This window comes from Salvelinus fontinalis, chromosome 28, assembly GCF_029448725.1.
Source record: "Salvelinus fontinalis isolate EN_2023a chromosome 28, ASM2944872v1, whole genome shotgun sequence".
NCBI classification, from domain to species: Eukaryota; Metazoa; Chordata; class Actinopteri; order Salmoniformes; family Salmonidae; genus Salvelinus; species Salvelinus fontinalis.
In genome coordinates this window covers 10,103,544-10,119,543 of record NC_074692.1, presented here as the reverse complement: position 1 = coordinate 10,119,543, position 16,000 = coordinate 10,103,544, and the positions used below count along the sequence as shown (strand labels likewise).

Sequence of the window (16,000 nt, the reverse complement as noted above, 5' to 3'; positions counted from 1 at the left end):
TTTTTGGTTACTGCTTCCTTGTGTATAGGCTACAAGTACATTGAAATGATGTTCTTTGCAAGTCGTTAAAACAAGACCTAAAACAATATGTCTTTTCAATTTCACTTTCAACCGAAACGGGCCGTAGAAGGACGTCTTTTTATAGGTGTCTTTTCAACGACATGAAAAAATACATATTTTCATCTTTCACTTTCAACCAAAACCGAAGGTATATTAGCCATCGGGCATAGTCGTCTTTTCAACGTCTTTTTAACAACCGTTTGATGGGTGGGATACCGGAGACGCGTTGGCTGGGAATTTTGGGAAGGAGGTGTGCGTCCCTTCTCAGAGCCGCAAGGCTATGTCACAATGGGACGTCGGACTATCCGGCATCAGCGTATGTGGACTATGACATAGCTTTAGGTCCTTGGGACCACTAGCTGTAATGGCTCTCTACCGCTTTAAAAAGTCATCCCTCTCTAGACCGCTCTAGTTGAGAGAGTGGCGCCCCTCCCTACTCTTCCGCACTGTTTTTTTCAAGACGATTCTATATTGAAAAGTAGATCCATCTAAATCGATTTTACCGGGAGAAAGCCAGATTTCGTGGAGGGATTTTCCTATTGGCAATAGACGATAGGTGAATATTTTCTCTAGGGCTGAAATGTTGTAATGCTGTTGTCTTTACATTCGGCACACAGTGGTGAAATATGGCCACTGTTTTAGAGCAGCATCTAGATTCCCGTGAAGAAAATGAACACCGACTAGACATTGGATTTTGCTAGGTCGTTTCTCTAAACAATGAATGACGTTTCACTGTGTTTGTTAGATTTTACTCCAAAGGGACTAACATTTTTTGTTAATGTTCATCAAACATTAGTTTGTCTTCCAACGAATAGGCTATCGAAGGGTCGCGCGTTAACCAGGCTATGTATCCTCTCCACAGCAGCCTAATAACAATCCTCATATTACCACATGAGATTGGAGATTTTGATATTGTTTTAGTACCTGATATGTTGGATTTTTCATATTGATCTCTTATAATTACAGCATTATTGTTCAATTATCTATTTTGTAATATGTTATGTCATGAGCTTATATTTTGTCAAGTTTGGGACTGCTTTATTGCACCCCCACCAACCACTGTGATTATTATTATTTGACCCTGCTGGTCAACATCTTGGCCCTGTTCTGTTATAATCTCCACCCAGCACAGCCAGAAGAGGACTGGCAACCCATCATAGCCTGGTTCCTCTCTAGGTTTCTTCCTAGGTTCTGGCCTCTAGGGAGTTTTTCCTAGCCACTGTGCTTCTACACCTGCATTGCTTGCTGTTTGGGGTTTTAGGCTGGGTTTCTGTACAACACTTTGAGATATCAGCTGATGTAAGAAGGGCTTTATAAATAAATTTGATTTGACTATGAGTTTTGAGTAATTGTGCACTTCTTCACATGATACTGCATTGCTCAGAAATCCAAATAAAAGTTGTACTCCTGCTCATGCTTTGAGCCTTTATAATGTCTTATGAGCATTTATGACATATTCAACTGGCTCAAACTGGCTGTTATTAAGTCAGGATCATTCAGATAATTATACCTTATAAGGGGGTCATATGCTTATGACAAGTCATAAAATGCTTTTAAACTGCAGCATCTTCCATATACCTGTTATCAAATGTATTGCCATTGTATCTGCTCCCTTCCACCAGGCCTGCAGGCAGCTGCAGTAAGCCACCATGTCCATGGCCCAGCAGCAGAACCAGGTGATCCTCCAGTTCCGCTTCGGAACCTTCGGAGACTCCATGCTGCAGAAGATGAACCTGCTCCGCCACCAGACCAGATTCTGTGACGTAACTGTGCGCATCAATGACCTGGAGGTGTGTATCCACCAATCACCTGTGTTTTTGCACTTTTTAAGCATTCTATGCTGCTTTTACTGTTTACCATGTTTTTAAAATCTATTTAATCTGTTTTGGTTATTATTGTATTATGCACATGACCTTGAGTTGCAGTCTCTGTATGAATTGTGTTATACAAATAACGTTTTTCTAACAATATTATTATTAGGTCCCAGGTCACAAGGTGGTGTTGGCAGCCGGTTCTCCCTTCCTCCGGGACCAGTTCTTTCTGCAGGACTCATCCACGAGGGAGGTCCAGATCTCCATGATCCAGGAGGCGGAGGTAGGCCATCAGCTGCTCCTGTCCTGCTACACGGGAACCCTGGAGCTGCCTGAGATAGAGCTGGTCAACTACCTAACTGTGGCTAGCTTCCTCCAGATGGGCCATGTAGTGGAGCAGTGCACCCAGGCTCTCAAGAAGTTCATCCAGCCGCGACCCTGCCAGGTGAAACAGCAGCCTCGGGAGGAGGAAGAAGATGGAGAGACTCTCAGAGCCTCTCATGCCCAGAGAGTACAGGAGCTGCCCCAAGCACAGGTAGTACATTGTGAGGTGGAGGAGGATGATGACGATGATGATGATGTGACAATTCAGCTGATGACACCTCCCCAGAGGCAGAAGCGAGACAGGAGTGAGGGCGAGGAGAGCCCCATCTCCATCGTAAAGGTGGAGTCCGTGTGTGAGCGGGTGTCTGAACGCCCCTCTACCTCCACCGCAGTGAGCTTCCCCACCAGCCCCCCATTGTCGATACACTCCCCCGAGCCCCAGCACTCCCTCATCAACTCCACAGTGGACACCCGGGCTAGCGAAATGACCATGCCACCCATGCCAGGATACCCACTCAGCCCCCTTCCACTACCCACCTCAGCCACAGGGAGACCTAATCTGGGGGGGCACCTTCGAAACTCAGACAAATCCCTTCAGTGGTACCACCAGTGCCCAAAGTGTGCCCGTGTGTTCCGCCAGTTAGAGAACTACGCCAACCACCTCAAGATGCACAAGCTGTTCATGTGCCTGCTGTGTGGCAAGATGTTCACCCAGAAGGGTAACTTGCACCGTCACATGCGGGTCCACGCTGGCATCAAGCCCTTCCAATGCAAGATCTGTGGCAAGACCTTCACTCAGAAATGCTCTCTCCTGGACCACCTGAACTTACACAGCGGAGACAAGCCCCATCGCTGTAACTACTGCGACATGGTGTTTGCACACAAGCCCGTGCTCCGCAAACACCTCAAACAAATCCATGGCAAGAACAGCTTTGACAACGCCAACGAGAGGAGCCAACTACACAACGGGATTCTGGACTTTGAGTATGGGCGTCTGCAGGACTGTAGCATGGACAATAGCATGGACAATAAGCCTGTTCTTATGGGTGACTCTCTGTAGCACTGTATCGCTTTACATTTCTGCTGAGTTACAAATTAATAGCTGCGTAGTAGTGTTAGCTGAATTGTAAACCACACTGTAAGGTACTTGAAGGTATAACACTGAATACAAAATTATGAACTGAAATGATTTGTCCTCATGAGTATTGTTTTGGCAAAGGAAGTCTAAGGTTGAACCAAAGTGATGATAGTGTGTCTGTAGAACATAATGTTTTTATTGTCAATGATGCCTCTTTTGGAAATGGGGTAGACGATATACACTACCGTTCAAAAGTTTGGGGTCACTTAGAAATGTCCTTCTTTTTGAAAGAAAAGCACCTTTTTTGTCCATTAAAATAACATAAAATTGATCAGAAATACAATGTAGACATTGTTAATGTTGTAAATGACTATTGTAGCTGGAATCGGCGGATATTTCATGGAATATCTACAGTTGAAGTCGGAAGTTTAATTACACCTTAGCCAAATACATTTAAACTCAGTGTTTCACAATTCCTGACGTTTAATCCTAGTAAAATTCCCTGTCTTAGGTCACTTAGGATCACCACTTTATTTTAAGAATGTGAAATGTCAGAATAATAGTAGAGAATTATTTATTTCAGCTTTTATTTCTTTCATCACATTCCCAGTGGGTCAGAAGTTTACATACACTCAATTAGTATTTGGTAGCATAGCCTTTAAATTGTTTAACTTGGGTCAAACATTTCAGGAATCCATCCACAAGCTGCTCACAATAAGTTGGGTGAATTTTAGCCCATTCCTCCTGACAGAGCTGGTGTAACTGAGTCAGGTCTGTAGGCCTCCTTGCTCGCACACACTTTTTCAGTTCTGCGCACAAATTTTCTATGGGATTGAGGTCAGGGCTTTGTGATGGCCACTCCAATACCTTGACTTTGTTGTCCTTAAGCCATTTTGCCACAACTTTGGAAGTATGATTGGGGTCATTGTCCATTTGGAAGACCCATTTGCGACCAAGCTTTAACTTCCTGACTGATGTCTTGAGATGTTGCTTCAATATATCCACATAATTTTCTCTCCTCATGATGCCATCTATTTTGTGAAGAGCACCAGTCCCTCCTGCAGCAAAGCACCCCCACAACATGATGATACCAACCTGTGCTTCACGGTTGGGATGGTGTTCTTCGGATTGCAATCCTCCCCCTTTTTCCTCCAAACATAACAATGGTCATTATGGCCAAACAGTTCTATTTTTGTTTCATCAGACCAGAGTACATTTCTCCAAAAAGTACAATCTTTGTCCCCATGTGCAGTTGCAAACCGTAGGCTGGATGGTGGTTTTGGAGCAGTGGCTTCTTCCATGCTGAACAGCCTTTCAAGTTATGTTGATATAGGACTCATTTTAATGTGGACATAGATACCTTTGTACCTGTTTCCTCCAGCATCTTCACAAGGTCCTTTGCTGTTGTTCTGGGATTGATTTGCACTTTTCACACCAAAGTACGTTCATCTCTAGGAGACAGAACGTGTCTCCTTCCTGAGCGGTATGACGGCTGTGAGGTACCATGGTATTTATACTTGAATACTAATTGTTTGTACAGATGAACGTGGTACGTTCAGGCGTTTGGAAATTGCTCCCAAGGATGAACCAGACTTGTGGAGGTCTTGGCTGATTTCCCCATGATGTCAAGCAAAGAGGCACTGAGTTTGAAGGTAGAACCTGAAATACATCCACAGGTTCACCTCCAATTGACTCAAATGATGTCAATTAGCCTATCAGAAGCTTTTAAAGCCATGACAATTTTCTGGAATTTTCCAAGCTGTTTAAAGGCACAGTCAACTTAGTGTATGTAAACTTCTGACCCACTGGAATTGTGATAGTGACTAATTGAAATAATCTGTCCATCACTCCTGTGTTCCAATGGCACGTTGTGTTATCTAATCCAAATTTATAATTTTAAAAGGCTAATTGATCATTAGAAACCCTTTTGCAATTATGTTTGCACAGCCAAAAACTGTTGTCCTGCTTAAGGAAGCAATAAAACTGTCCTTTAGACTAGTTGAGTACCTGGAGCATCAGCATTTGTGGGTTCGATTACAGGCTCAAAATGGCCAGAAACAAAGGACTTTCTTTTTTTTGACACCATCTGTCAAGCATGGTGGAGGCAATTTGATGGTCTGGTGGTGCTTTGGTGGTGGTAATGTGGGAGATTTGTACAGGGTAAAAGCAATCTTGAAGGCCATCACTCCATTTTGCAACATCATGCCATACCCTGTGGATGGAGCTTAATTGGAGCCCATTTCCTCCTACAACAGGACAATGACCCAAAGCACAGCTCCAAACTATGCAATAACTATTTAGGGAAGAAGCAGTCAGCTAGTATTCTGTCTATAATGGAATGGCCAGCACAGTCACCGGATCTCAACCCTATTGAGCTTTTGTGGGAGCAGCTTGACCGTATGGTACGTAAGAAGTGCCAATCAAGCCAATCCAATCCGAAATCTCTTCAGATTAACTCAACAAATTGACAACTAGATTGCCAAATGTCTGCAAGGCTGTAATTGCTGCAAATAGAGGATTCTTTGACAAAAGCAAAGTTTGAGGACACTATTTCAATTAAAAATCATTATTTATAACCTTGTCAACGTCTTGACTATATTTCCTATTCATTTTGCAACTCATTTCAATAATGTTTATGGAAAACAAGGGCATTTCTAAGTGACCCCAAACTTTTGAATGGCAGTGTATGCTTGAATATTGTATAAAGGACAAGACATGTGGATGAGGATAAGGAGTATGTTGTGGTTCTACTGTGACACACAGTATCACAGGATCAGATTCCCAACAGGAAAACAATAAAAGTCACACTTATCTTTAAAGAGAATCAACGGGATCTTAAGCACTTACAAATGTGTAATGTATATTGTACGAATTAGAATTCATAACATATCGTATGAATTGCAGGAGGTAACATATCATACCGAATGGGTGACGTTGAACACAATTTTCAGGGACCCGTTTTGGCTCATGAGCACTACTTTCAACACTACTGGCTGAAAGTATACCAAACCTTTATAACGCATTTTAAGTGACACTAAAAGCTGATCTATTTGCTATGTTTTTACATTGGTAGGTACAGGATAATTACAGTGTGTGCACACATTAGTACTTAGTGTGGCCTGTTTGGGCCAACTGTCAATTTGCTAGTCTAATTGATAGCCTATAAAGTCCAAACAGGAATAGTTGTAAATACTATGTAACAATGTGTATCTATACTGTTGTTACGAATCCCTTTGGCCCGACAGTCTAAGGGGGATGGTAATGGAACCCGTAATATAACTCATGCAAAGTGTAACAGTGACAAAGTAACGGTGAGAACGAAATAACTACAGACAACTTAATTACCGTCAAACACTCAAGGTTTATTTCTAAACACACGGTAAAGGGGGGCAGGAAAAGGGGCTGAGCTGGACCCAAGGAAAGAAATAATAAGTATCCAAAAATACCACTAAGTTAGACTAGCCTACTTCACCAACAGCTAACTAACTAACCAAAAATACAGTGGGTGGTCCGCCCAGGTCTAACTAGTGTATTTAACAACGTTTACCTACAGGTAGTGTATGCCCAAGGGCGACTTGTCTGGTTACCCCCTTTTCCCACCATCAAACAAACACTCAAACACCATAACCAAAACTCACAGGTGGGGACAAAGTGACATGTAGTTGCAAACCAAACAAGAGATCTACAGACAGATGGCATTGACAGAGAGATTGAGCTCTTGAGAAAACAACTGACAGGGGTTTTAAACCAAGGGAAATGAACTGTGATTGGGTAGGAGAAAAGGAGCAGGTGTCTTCTGATTAGCGACTGATTGATGACTGATTGGGGAATGATGATTGTCACCTGTGAGTAGGGGAGAAGGAGAGAACAGAAATACACACAGAATACTTGTATCCGTAACAACTGTAATAACACTGTACCTGCCAATGTCACCACCATGTAAATACTGGTAAATGTTTTTCAGCACAATGGAACAAATCAAGTCAGCCTGAAACCTCAAAAGCATAAGCTCGCTTTCTACAGTAGATGGAGCCATTGTATACCATGTCATCGTACAGCATGATGAGTTGTCATTTAAACCCTCTGAGCTCTAGCTGGCCATTGTTGTGGGTGTATCACTGGGGTTACAGTACTGTCATTCAAGATTGGAACATGATTTAGACCACTCCCAATGCCACAGCACCATGGTGGTTATTATAATGTAGTAAATGAATGGACTCATAATATTGACACTATTATTTTTCTCTGCTCCATTTAGATAGCAATATCCCTATTGTACTTCATACCATGCATTATGAATAGATGTATTCACTGTGTAACACTTATCTCTGTTTTATTGACATAGATCTGAGATTAAGGGGCCACATCAGTTGATTGATTACTTGACCAGTGATTACAAATAACCTACAGGCTTCCAGCCGCCCATCTTATTATGCCATATTGATGTGATTTCTGAGACATTAAACACATCACCAGTCATGGCAAAGATGTACAATTCTGAGCATGCCTGCACAGAGTCTTTGTATGTGAATCTGGAACCCGCCCTCTGTGTGTGTGCGGGCGTGCACGTGTGTGTGTGCACGTGCGTTGGTGCATAGATGCATGGTCTATGGGGCAACTGGCGTATCTTCCCGATCCTAGCCCAATCACTCAGGCAGACAGGGTCTGCTTGGCTGACGCTCTGCAGTGCCACTGTGTAGCCAGTCGTAATCCTAACTTGTGGCTCACCTACACTTACTGCACGAGCTCTGTGGGCCTATGCGCCTGTCATCGATGTCTATGTTTAAAATATATATATATTATATAATTATTATATCATTTTGTCAGTAACCCTCCAAAAATTCATTCATAAACCTTTTTAATTTCCATATCTACTAGGAAGCTAAGTATTTGTTTATTGGGCTTCAAGAATGTGACTGATCAAAGTGCTCCAGGAATTAAAAAATAAGTAATTGAACTGATTGAACGTAAGGTGATATCGGTGAACAAATGCCATGGTCAAGGCTACGACTGCGCCAGTGCAGTGAGAGGAGCTTACTCAGGTGATCAAAAGCTCATATCAGACCAAGAGCCTAGTGCTTCGTTCTTAGGTAGTTCATTATGAGTTTTAGTTTAGAAAACGTTCTCTGCGCATTAGCGACTTACAGGGATGGTAAAAACAGCTTGAAAGCCGTAGCAACACCAGGGTATTGGGGTGGGCATTCTATGTTTTTGTTCTATGTTGTCTATTTCTATGTGTTTGGTCAGGTGTGGTTCTCAATCAGAGGCAGCTTTCTTTCGTTGTCTCTGATTGAGAACCATACTTAGGTAGCCTTTTCCCACCTGTGTTTTGTGTGTAGTTGTTTTCTGTTTTGTGTCTTCACCAGACAGGACTGTTTCGTTTGTTTCCGTTTTGTTATTTTTTTGCTCTAGTGTTCAGTGTTATTAAAAGTCATGAACACGTACCACGCTGCACCTTGGTCTTCTCCTTCTTCCTCAGACGAACATCGTTACACAGGGAAACTGAGCAGAAGGGAATGGTGATTCAAATGTCAAAATCAGCAGTTCTGCAACATCTTTAATTGAGCCTTTCATTCTACAAAATTTCAAACAGGTGCAGTTCAAATGATAAAATATATTTCTTCCTAAAAAGGTATAAGAAGGTGTAATTACATGAACCTGACTGTCACCAAAACTTTGTTAATTCTGTGCTTTCCTGTCCAACAAGCTTTCTCTACCCTTAACCTTGTTCTGAACACCTCCAAAACAAAGGTCATGTTGTTTGGTAAGAAGAATGCCCCTCCTCCCACAGGTGTTATTACTTCCTCTGAGGGTTTAGGGCTTAAGGTAGTCACATACAAGTACTTGGGAGTATGGCTAGACAGTGCACTGTCCTTCTCTCAGCACATATCCTTTTTGCCTTTAAATTGTTAAACTTTGGTCAAACGTTTCAGGTAGCCTTCCTCAAGCTTCCCACAATAAGTTGGGTGAATTTTGGCCCATTCCTCCTGACAGGGCTGGTGTAACTGAGTCAGGTTTGTAGGCCTCCTTGCTAGCACACGCTTTTCCCGTCTGCCCACAAATTTTCTATAGGATTGAGGTCAGGGCTTTGTGATGGCCACTCCAATACCTTGACTTTGTTGTCCTTAAGCCATTTTGCCACAACTTTGGAAGTATGCTAGGGGTCATTGTCCATTTGGAAGACACATTTGTGACCAAGATTTAACTTCCTGACTGATGTCTTGAGATGTTGCTTCAATATATCCACATAATTTTCCTGCCTCATGATGCCATCTATTTTGTGAAGTGCACCAGTCCCTCCTGCATCAAAGCACCCCCACAACATGATGCTGCCACACCCGTGCTTCACAGTTGGGATGGTGTTCTTCGGCTTGCAAGCGTCCCCCTTTTTCCTCGAAACACAACCATGGTCATTATGTCTAAACAGTTCTATTTTTGCTTCATCAGACGAGAGGACATTTTTCCAAAAAAGTACAATCTTTGTCCCCATGTGCAGTTGCAAACCGTAGTCTGGCTTTTTTATGGTGGTGTTGGAGCAGTGGCTTCTTCCTTGCTGAGCGGCCTTTCAAGTTACGTCGATATAGAACTAATTTTACTGTGGATATAGATACTTTTGTACCTGTTTCATCCAGCATCTTCACAAGGTCCTTTGCTGTTGTTCTGGGATTGATTTGCACTTTTCACACCAAAGTACGTTCATCTCTAGGAGACAGAACACGTCTCCTTCCTGAGCGGTATGACAGCTGTGTGGTCCCATGGTGTTTATACTTGCGTATTATTGTTTGTACAGATGAACGTGGAACGTTCAGGCATTTGGAAATTGCTTCCAAGGATGATCCAGACTTGTGGAGGTCTACAATTTTTTCTCTGAGGTCTTGGCTGATTTCTTTTGATTTTCCCATGATGTCAAGCAAAGAGGCACTGAGTTTGACAGTAGGCCTTGAAATACATCCACAGGCACACCTCCAATTGACTCAAATGATGTCAATTAGCCTATCAGAAGCTTCTAAAGCATGACATAACTTTCTGGAATTGTCCATGCTGTTTAAAGGCACAGTCAACTTAGTGTATGTAAACTTCTGACCCACTGGAATTGTGATACAGTGAATTATAAGTGAAATAATCTGTCTGTAAAAATTACTTGTGTTGTGCACAAAGTAGATGTCCTAACCGACTTGCCAAAACGATTGTTTGTTAACAAGCAATTTGTTGGTTGAGAAACGAGTTTTAATGACTCCATCCTAAGTGTATGTAATCTTCCGACTTCAACTGTATGTACCCTTGCACATATGTGCCCTTACAGTATCCCTGCACATTGTTAATGTGGTATTGGCACTGACCCTGTAAATACAGTAGCTTACTTACTTTCTTGTGCTCTTATTTCTTTCTCTCGTGTGTTTTTGTTCCAACATTTATTTCTTGCTTTATTTTATAGTACTACGGATATTGAATATTGCATTGTTGGGAAAGAGCTAGCAAGAAAGGCATTTCACTGTACATGACATTACAACTTGAAACCTACCAGCCTTGGGACATACTCTTCTGTACACACAGCATCCCTCAGTCTCTTTATCTCTCTATTTCTTTTCATTCGTTCCATCTCTCTTTGTCTTTCCCCCGTTCACATACATACATAATGCTAATTGAAGAAACCATTCATGGGGATCTTAGAGAGATATTTCCACTAATCTCTTATCTATCGCCAGGCAAAGCCACGGGTACAGAGGCTGGGAGGGATTGGTAAATCCACACAGCCAGCTCTGCTAAAATACGACTTCCATGTCCTACTGCTATTACATTCTCACTCATTGTTCTTAATCAGAACCTTGAGATTAATTAAAAATGCTCTGGAATTTAATTAAAAGGACAAAAAAATAACCCTTGTCTGCAAGCTATGGCATTTAGTGCAGCTTACTGCCGGGGGGTTCCAGTGTGTGTGTGTGTGTGTGTGTGTGTGTGTGTGTGTGTGTGTGTGTGTGTGTGTGTGTGTGTGTGTGTGTGTGTGTGTGTGTGTGTGTGTGTGTGTGTGTGTGTGTGTGTGTGTGTGTGTGTGTGTGCGTGAAAAAAATCACATATGCTTTTCAGACAAGTGTGAACATTTTAAAGTGACATTTTATTTTATATGTTTATGAGTTAAGACACTTATTTTTCGGACACATGAGAAGTTTCACTTATATTTTTCACCACTTCGAGCTACATCTCTTCTCCCATCCAGGGACTGACCAGAGCCAACGCTGCATAGCTTTAGAGGCAAACCAACAGTGGATGCAAGGTGCTATGTTGCTGGAAATGAATGTGGCAAAACAGCAACTGGAAAAAAGGCAGCAAAAGCAAAGGCCAGGATAACATAATCAAAGATAGGGAAAATTGCATGAACATTTTAAATCACAGCTAAATATTTTTGGGCATCCATGTACAGTGGCAAGAAAAAGTAGGTGAACCCTTTGGTATTACCTGGATTTCTGCATAAATTGGTCATCAAATTTGATCTGATCTTCATCTAAGTCACAACAATAGACAAACATAGTGTGCTTGAACCAATAACACACACATTTTGTATTTTTCTTGTCTATATTGAATACCGGTACATAATTTAAACATTCACAGTGTAGGTTGGAAAACGTATGTGAATCCCTAGGCTAATGACTTCTCCAAAAGCTAATTGGAGTCAAGAGTCAGCTAACCTGGAGTCCAATCAATGAGACGAGATTGGAGATGTTGGTTAGAGCTGACTTGCCCTATAAAAAACACTCACAAAATTTGAGTTTGCTATTCACAAGAGGCATTGCCTGATGTGAACCATGCCTCGAACGAACGAGATCTCAGAAGACCTAAGAATAAGAATTCTTGACTTGCAGAAAGCTGGAAGGGGTTACAAAAGTATCTCTAAAAGCCTTGATGTTCATCAGTCCACGGTAAGACAAATTGTCTATAAATGCAGAAAGTTCAGCACTGTTGCTACGCTCCCTAGGAGTGGCCGTCCTGCAAAGATGACTGCAAGAGCACAGCAAAGAACGCTCAGTGAGGTTAAGAAGAATCCTAGAGTGTCAGCTAAAATCTCTGGAACATGCTGACATCTCTGTTGACGAGTCTACGATGCGTAAAACACCAAACAAGAAGGGTGTTCATGGGAGGACACCACGGAACAAGCCACTGCTGTCCAAAAAAAACATTGCTGCACATCTGAAGTTTGCAAAAGTGCACCTGGATGTTCCACAGCGCTATTGGCAAAATATTCTGTGGACAGATGAAACTACAGTTGAGTTGTTTGGAAGGAACACACAACACTACGTGTGGAGAAGAAAAGGCACAGCACACCAATATCAAAACCGCATCCCAACTATAAACTATGGTGATGGGAGGGAGCATCATGGTTTGGGGCTGCTTTTCTGCCTCACGGCTCTGGACAGCTTGCCATCGTCGATGGAAAAATGAATTCCCAACTTGATCAATACATTTTGCAGGAGAATGTAAGGCTATCTGTCCGCCAATTGAAGCTCAACAGAAGTTGGGTGATGCAACAGGGCAACGACCAAAAACATAGAAGTAAATCAACAACAGAATGGCTTCAACAGAAGAAAATACGCCTTCTGGAGTGGCCTAGGCATGACCTCAAGAGAGCAGTTCACACCAGACACCCCAAGAATATTGCTGAACTGAAACAGTTTTGTAAAGAGGAATGGTCCAAAATTCTTCCTGACCGTTGTGCAGGTCTGTTTTGCAACTACAGAAAACATTTTGTTGAAGTTATTGCTTCCAAAGGAGGGTCAACCAGTTATTAAATCCAAAGGTTTACATACCTTCCCCCCCCCCCCCCTGAATTGTGAATGTTTACATGGTGTGTTCAATAAAGACATGAAAACGTATAATTGTTTGTGTTATTAGTTTAAGCAGACTGTGTTTGTCTGTGACCTAGATGAACATCAGATCAAATTTTATGACCAATTTATGCATAAATCCAGGTTTTTCCAAAGGGTTCAATTACTTTTTCTTGCCACTGTACATGTTCTCGCATTTCATTTCGTTTTGCTATTAAAGGATCACACCCGTTTTTCCCAATTTTCGCCTAAAATGACATACCCAACTCTAACTGCCTGTACAGTAGCTAAGGACCTATGAATCAAAGATATGCATATTATTGATACCATTTGAAAGGAAACACTTTGAAGTTTGTGTAAATGGGAAATGAATGTAGGAGAATAGAACACATTAGATCTCGTGAAAGATAATACAAAGAAAAAACATGCGTTATCCAAATGTAGTTTTTTTCCATCTTTGAAATGCTAGAGAAATGCCATTCTATCACTAAAGAGTCTAGGCACAATTGAGATTTTCAGGTACATAACTATAGAGAACATAGAAAAATGATATGGTGATAAAAATGTAAGTTTACACACTCCCAGGAATGTCATAATTGATGGATAATTAGCTTCCCTACAGATGGGAGGTGGGTGGGGGGTGGCAGACACAGCAGGGTTTTCAATATCATTATTTTTGTTTGCAATACTAAGAATTTGGTTCTTGATATTAATGGCACAAAAGTAACTCAGTCACTGGAGGACTAAACCATATAATAACACTATACTCTAATAAAGGTGTTTAAAGCAGCAATCCATAAATGGAACATTATCAAAGTGTCTCCCTGCCACAGTTTCAGTAAAGGGATGGGACTGGAGAAATGCAACCACTCTCAAATCCACAGACTACGCTATTGATATCAAAATGATCGTTTTAAACACGTTTTTAGGCTATAAAGTGGTTGTTTACATTTACTTTGTATACAAACATTGGAGTAAAACCAGCTTCTGTTTTGGGTTCTGATGGGGTACGACAGCTGAACTCAGCTCATGAGGCATTTATATGTTATATTCTTCAAGAATCAATGGGTACATATCATTCCTTTAAAAGTCCAAAAATTGATGTAGCAATTTAGGATTGCCCCTTTAACAGGCAGTGACCTTCATACATCAGAACTATGTCGCCATTTGAACATGATCCATTAACCTGCCCCCAAAATATGTATCCTGTCCACTGTTACGAGAATGTCCCGGAAATTTGTTCCCTTGTCCCACATTTTGACTTTTTAAATGTGGTCACCCCAATTCCATCAGTGGAAACATTGCTACTCAACATGTTAACACTATATTTTTTTACATGTGAGGAGAATAACCTTATTTCAACTCTACAATTTTGCAATTCCACAACTGAAAGTGCGATTTTCACATGTGAAACAGCAAATTTCACGTGAGGTGAAAACATGTAATTCTCCTCATTTGAAAAGGTGGTGTTAACCCTATAGACTAGAGTCGAAGCCAAGTCTAACCCGGGGGGGGGGGGTTCTATGCTAACATGTGGAACTGTTGTAAGATGGTCATACCGAGGGTCATTTAGCTATTTGATTTAGATTTTTAAGACCCCTTAAGTTGTAAAAAAAATTATAATGTTGGGATGAAACATTGAATTTGACATTACTGTTATTAGCCATTTTAAACGCATTGAATGACAGATGCACTACATTGAACAACAGATATTGTAGTCCAAAACATTAGAAAGGAAGTTTGCTCTGAAGTGCCTGTCCTATATCTGAGCGATATAAGACCAGGATACTATTTATCCCCTTATTTTAGGCACGAAACTATCTCCATATATATACTTAACAAAAATATAAACGCAACAATTTCAACGATTTTACAGAGTTACATTCCATATAAGGAAATCAGTCAATTGAAATAAATTCATTAGTCCGTAGTCTTTGGATTTGCCCCATGGCAGCAATGGGTGGGCATGGGAGGGCATAGGCCCACCCACTTGGGAGCCAGGCCCACCCACTGCGGAGCCAGGCCCAGTTTTTCTCCACAAAGGTCTTTATTATAGACAGAAATACTTCAGTTTCATCAGCTGTCCGGGTGGCTGGTCTCAGATGATCCCCAGGTGAAGAAGATGTGTGTGGAGGTCCTGGGCTGTCATGGTTACATGTGGTCTGCCGTTGTGAGGCTGGTTAGACGTTCTTCCAAATTTTATAAAATGACATTGGCTTATGGTAGAGAAATAGACATTACATTCTCTGGCAACAGCTCCATCGAAACTTGAGACATCTGTGGCATTGTGTTGTGTGACAAAACTGCACATTTTAGTGGCCTGTTATTGTCCGCAGCACAAGGTGCACCTGAGTAATGATCATGCTGTTTAATCCTCTTCTTCATATGCCACACCTGTCAGGTGGATGGATTATCTTGGCAAAGGGGAAATTCTCACTAACAGGGAGGTAAACAAATTTGTGCACAACATTTGTGAGATACACGCTTTTTGTGTGTCTGGAAAATTTCTGGGATATTTTATTTCAGTTCATGAGACATTGGACCAACACTTTACATGTTGCATATTTTTGTTCCGTGTACTTCCTTCATTTTTTAAAACTGGTCCCGGGACCCTTCAGACAGTCTTGTGCAAACAGAAGTTGGCAGAAGAGGCTGTACCAACTTCAGACTAGATTTGTGGGCGTCCTAGAAAAAAAGCATCTTTCGATAGAGCTAGACATAATAATTTATAGACCAAATTGTTTGGACGCTACAGAAGACTCATTTTCTGGATATCTCATGGTCTGACAAACATCGCTAAAGCTCTGCGATATCGGCGGATGTGGTAGATTTAGACGCAGCCCATGCAAATGAACAGATAGCTTATAAAAACAGACATATTTTGATGGGGATTAAACTTTTCTCTTGTT

General features: G+C 41.5%; 1 protein-coding gene across 1 annotated transcript; it reads left to right on the top strand.

Annotated features, from left to right (window-relative positions):
* LOC129826103 (zinc finger and BTB domain-containing protein 26-like) lies at nucleotides 1-7,774 on the top strand. Its single transcript, XM_055886426.1, has 3 exons — nucleotides 1-616; nucleotides 1,683-1,850; nucleotides 2,041-7,774. Exons 2-3 carry the CDS (start codon nucleotides 1,710-1,712, stop codon nucleotides 3,253-3,255), a joined length of 1,356 nt encoding a protein of 451 aa, XP_055742401.1. The 5' UTR covers nucleotides 1-616; nucleotides 1,683-1,709; the 3' UTR covers nucleotides 3,256-7,774.
* The last annotated feature ends 8,226 nt before the right edge of the window (nucleotides 7,775-16,000 follow it).

Excerpts from the sequence above, each read along its gene's own strand:
- LOC129826103 (XM_055886426.1), top strand. The coding sequence starts at position 1,710 with ATGTCCATGGCCCAGCAGCAGAACCAGGTGATCCTCCAGTTCCGCTTC. Across the intron at positions 1,851-2,040 it reads TGCGCATCAATGACCTGGAG|GTCCCAGGTCACAAGGTGGT; the intron begins GTGTGTATCCAC and ends TATTATTATTAG.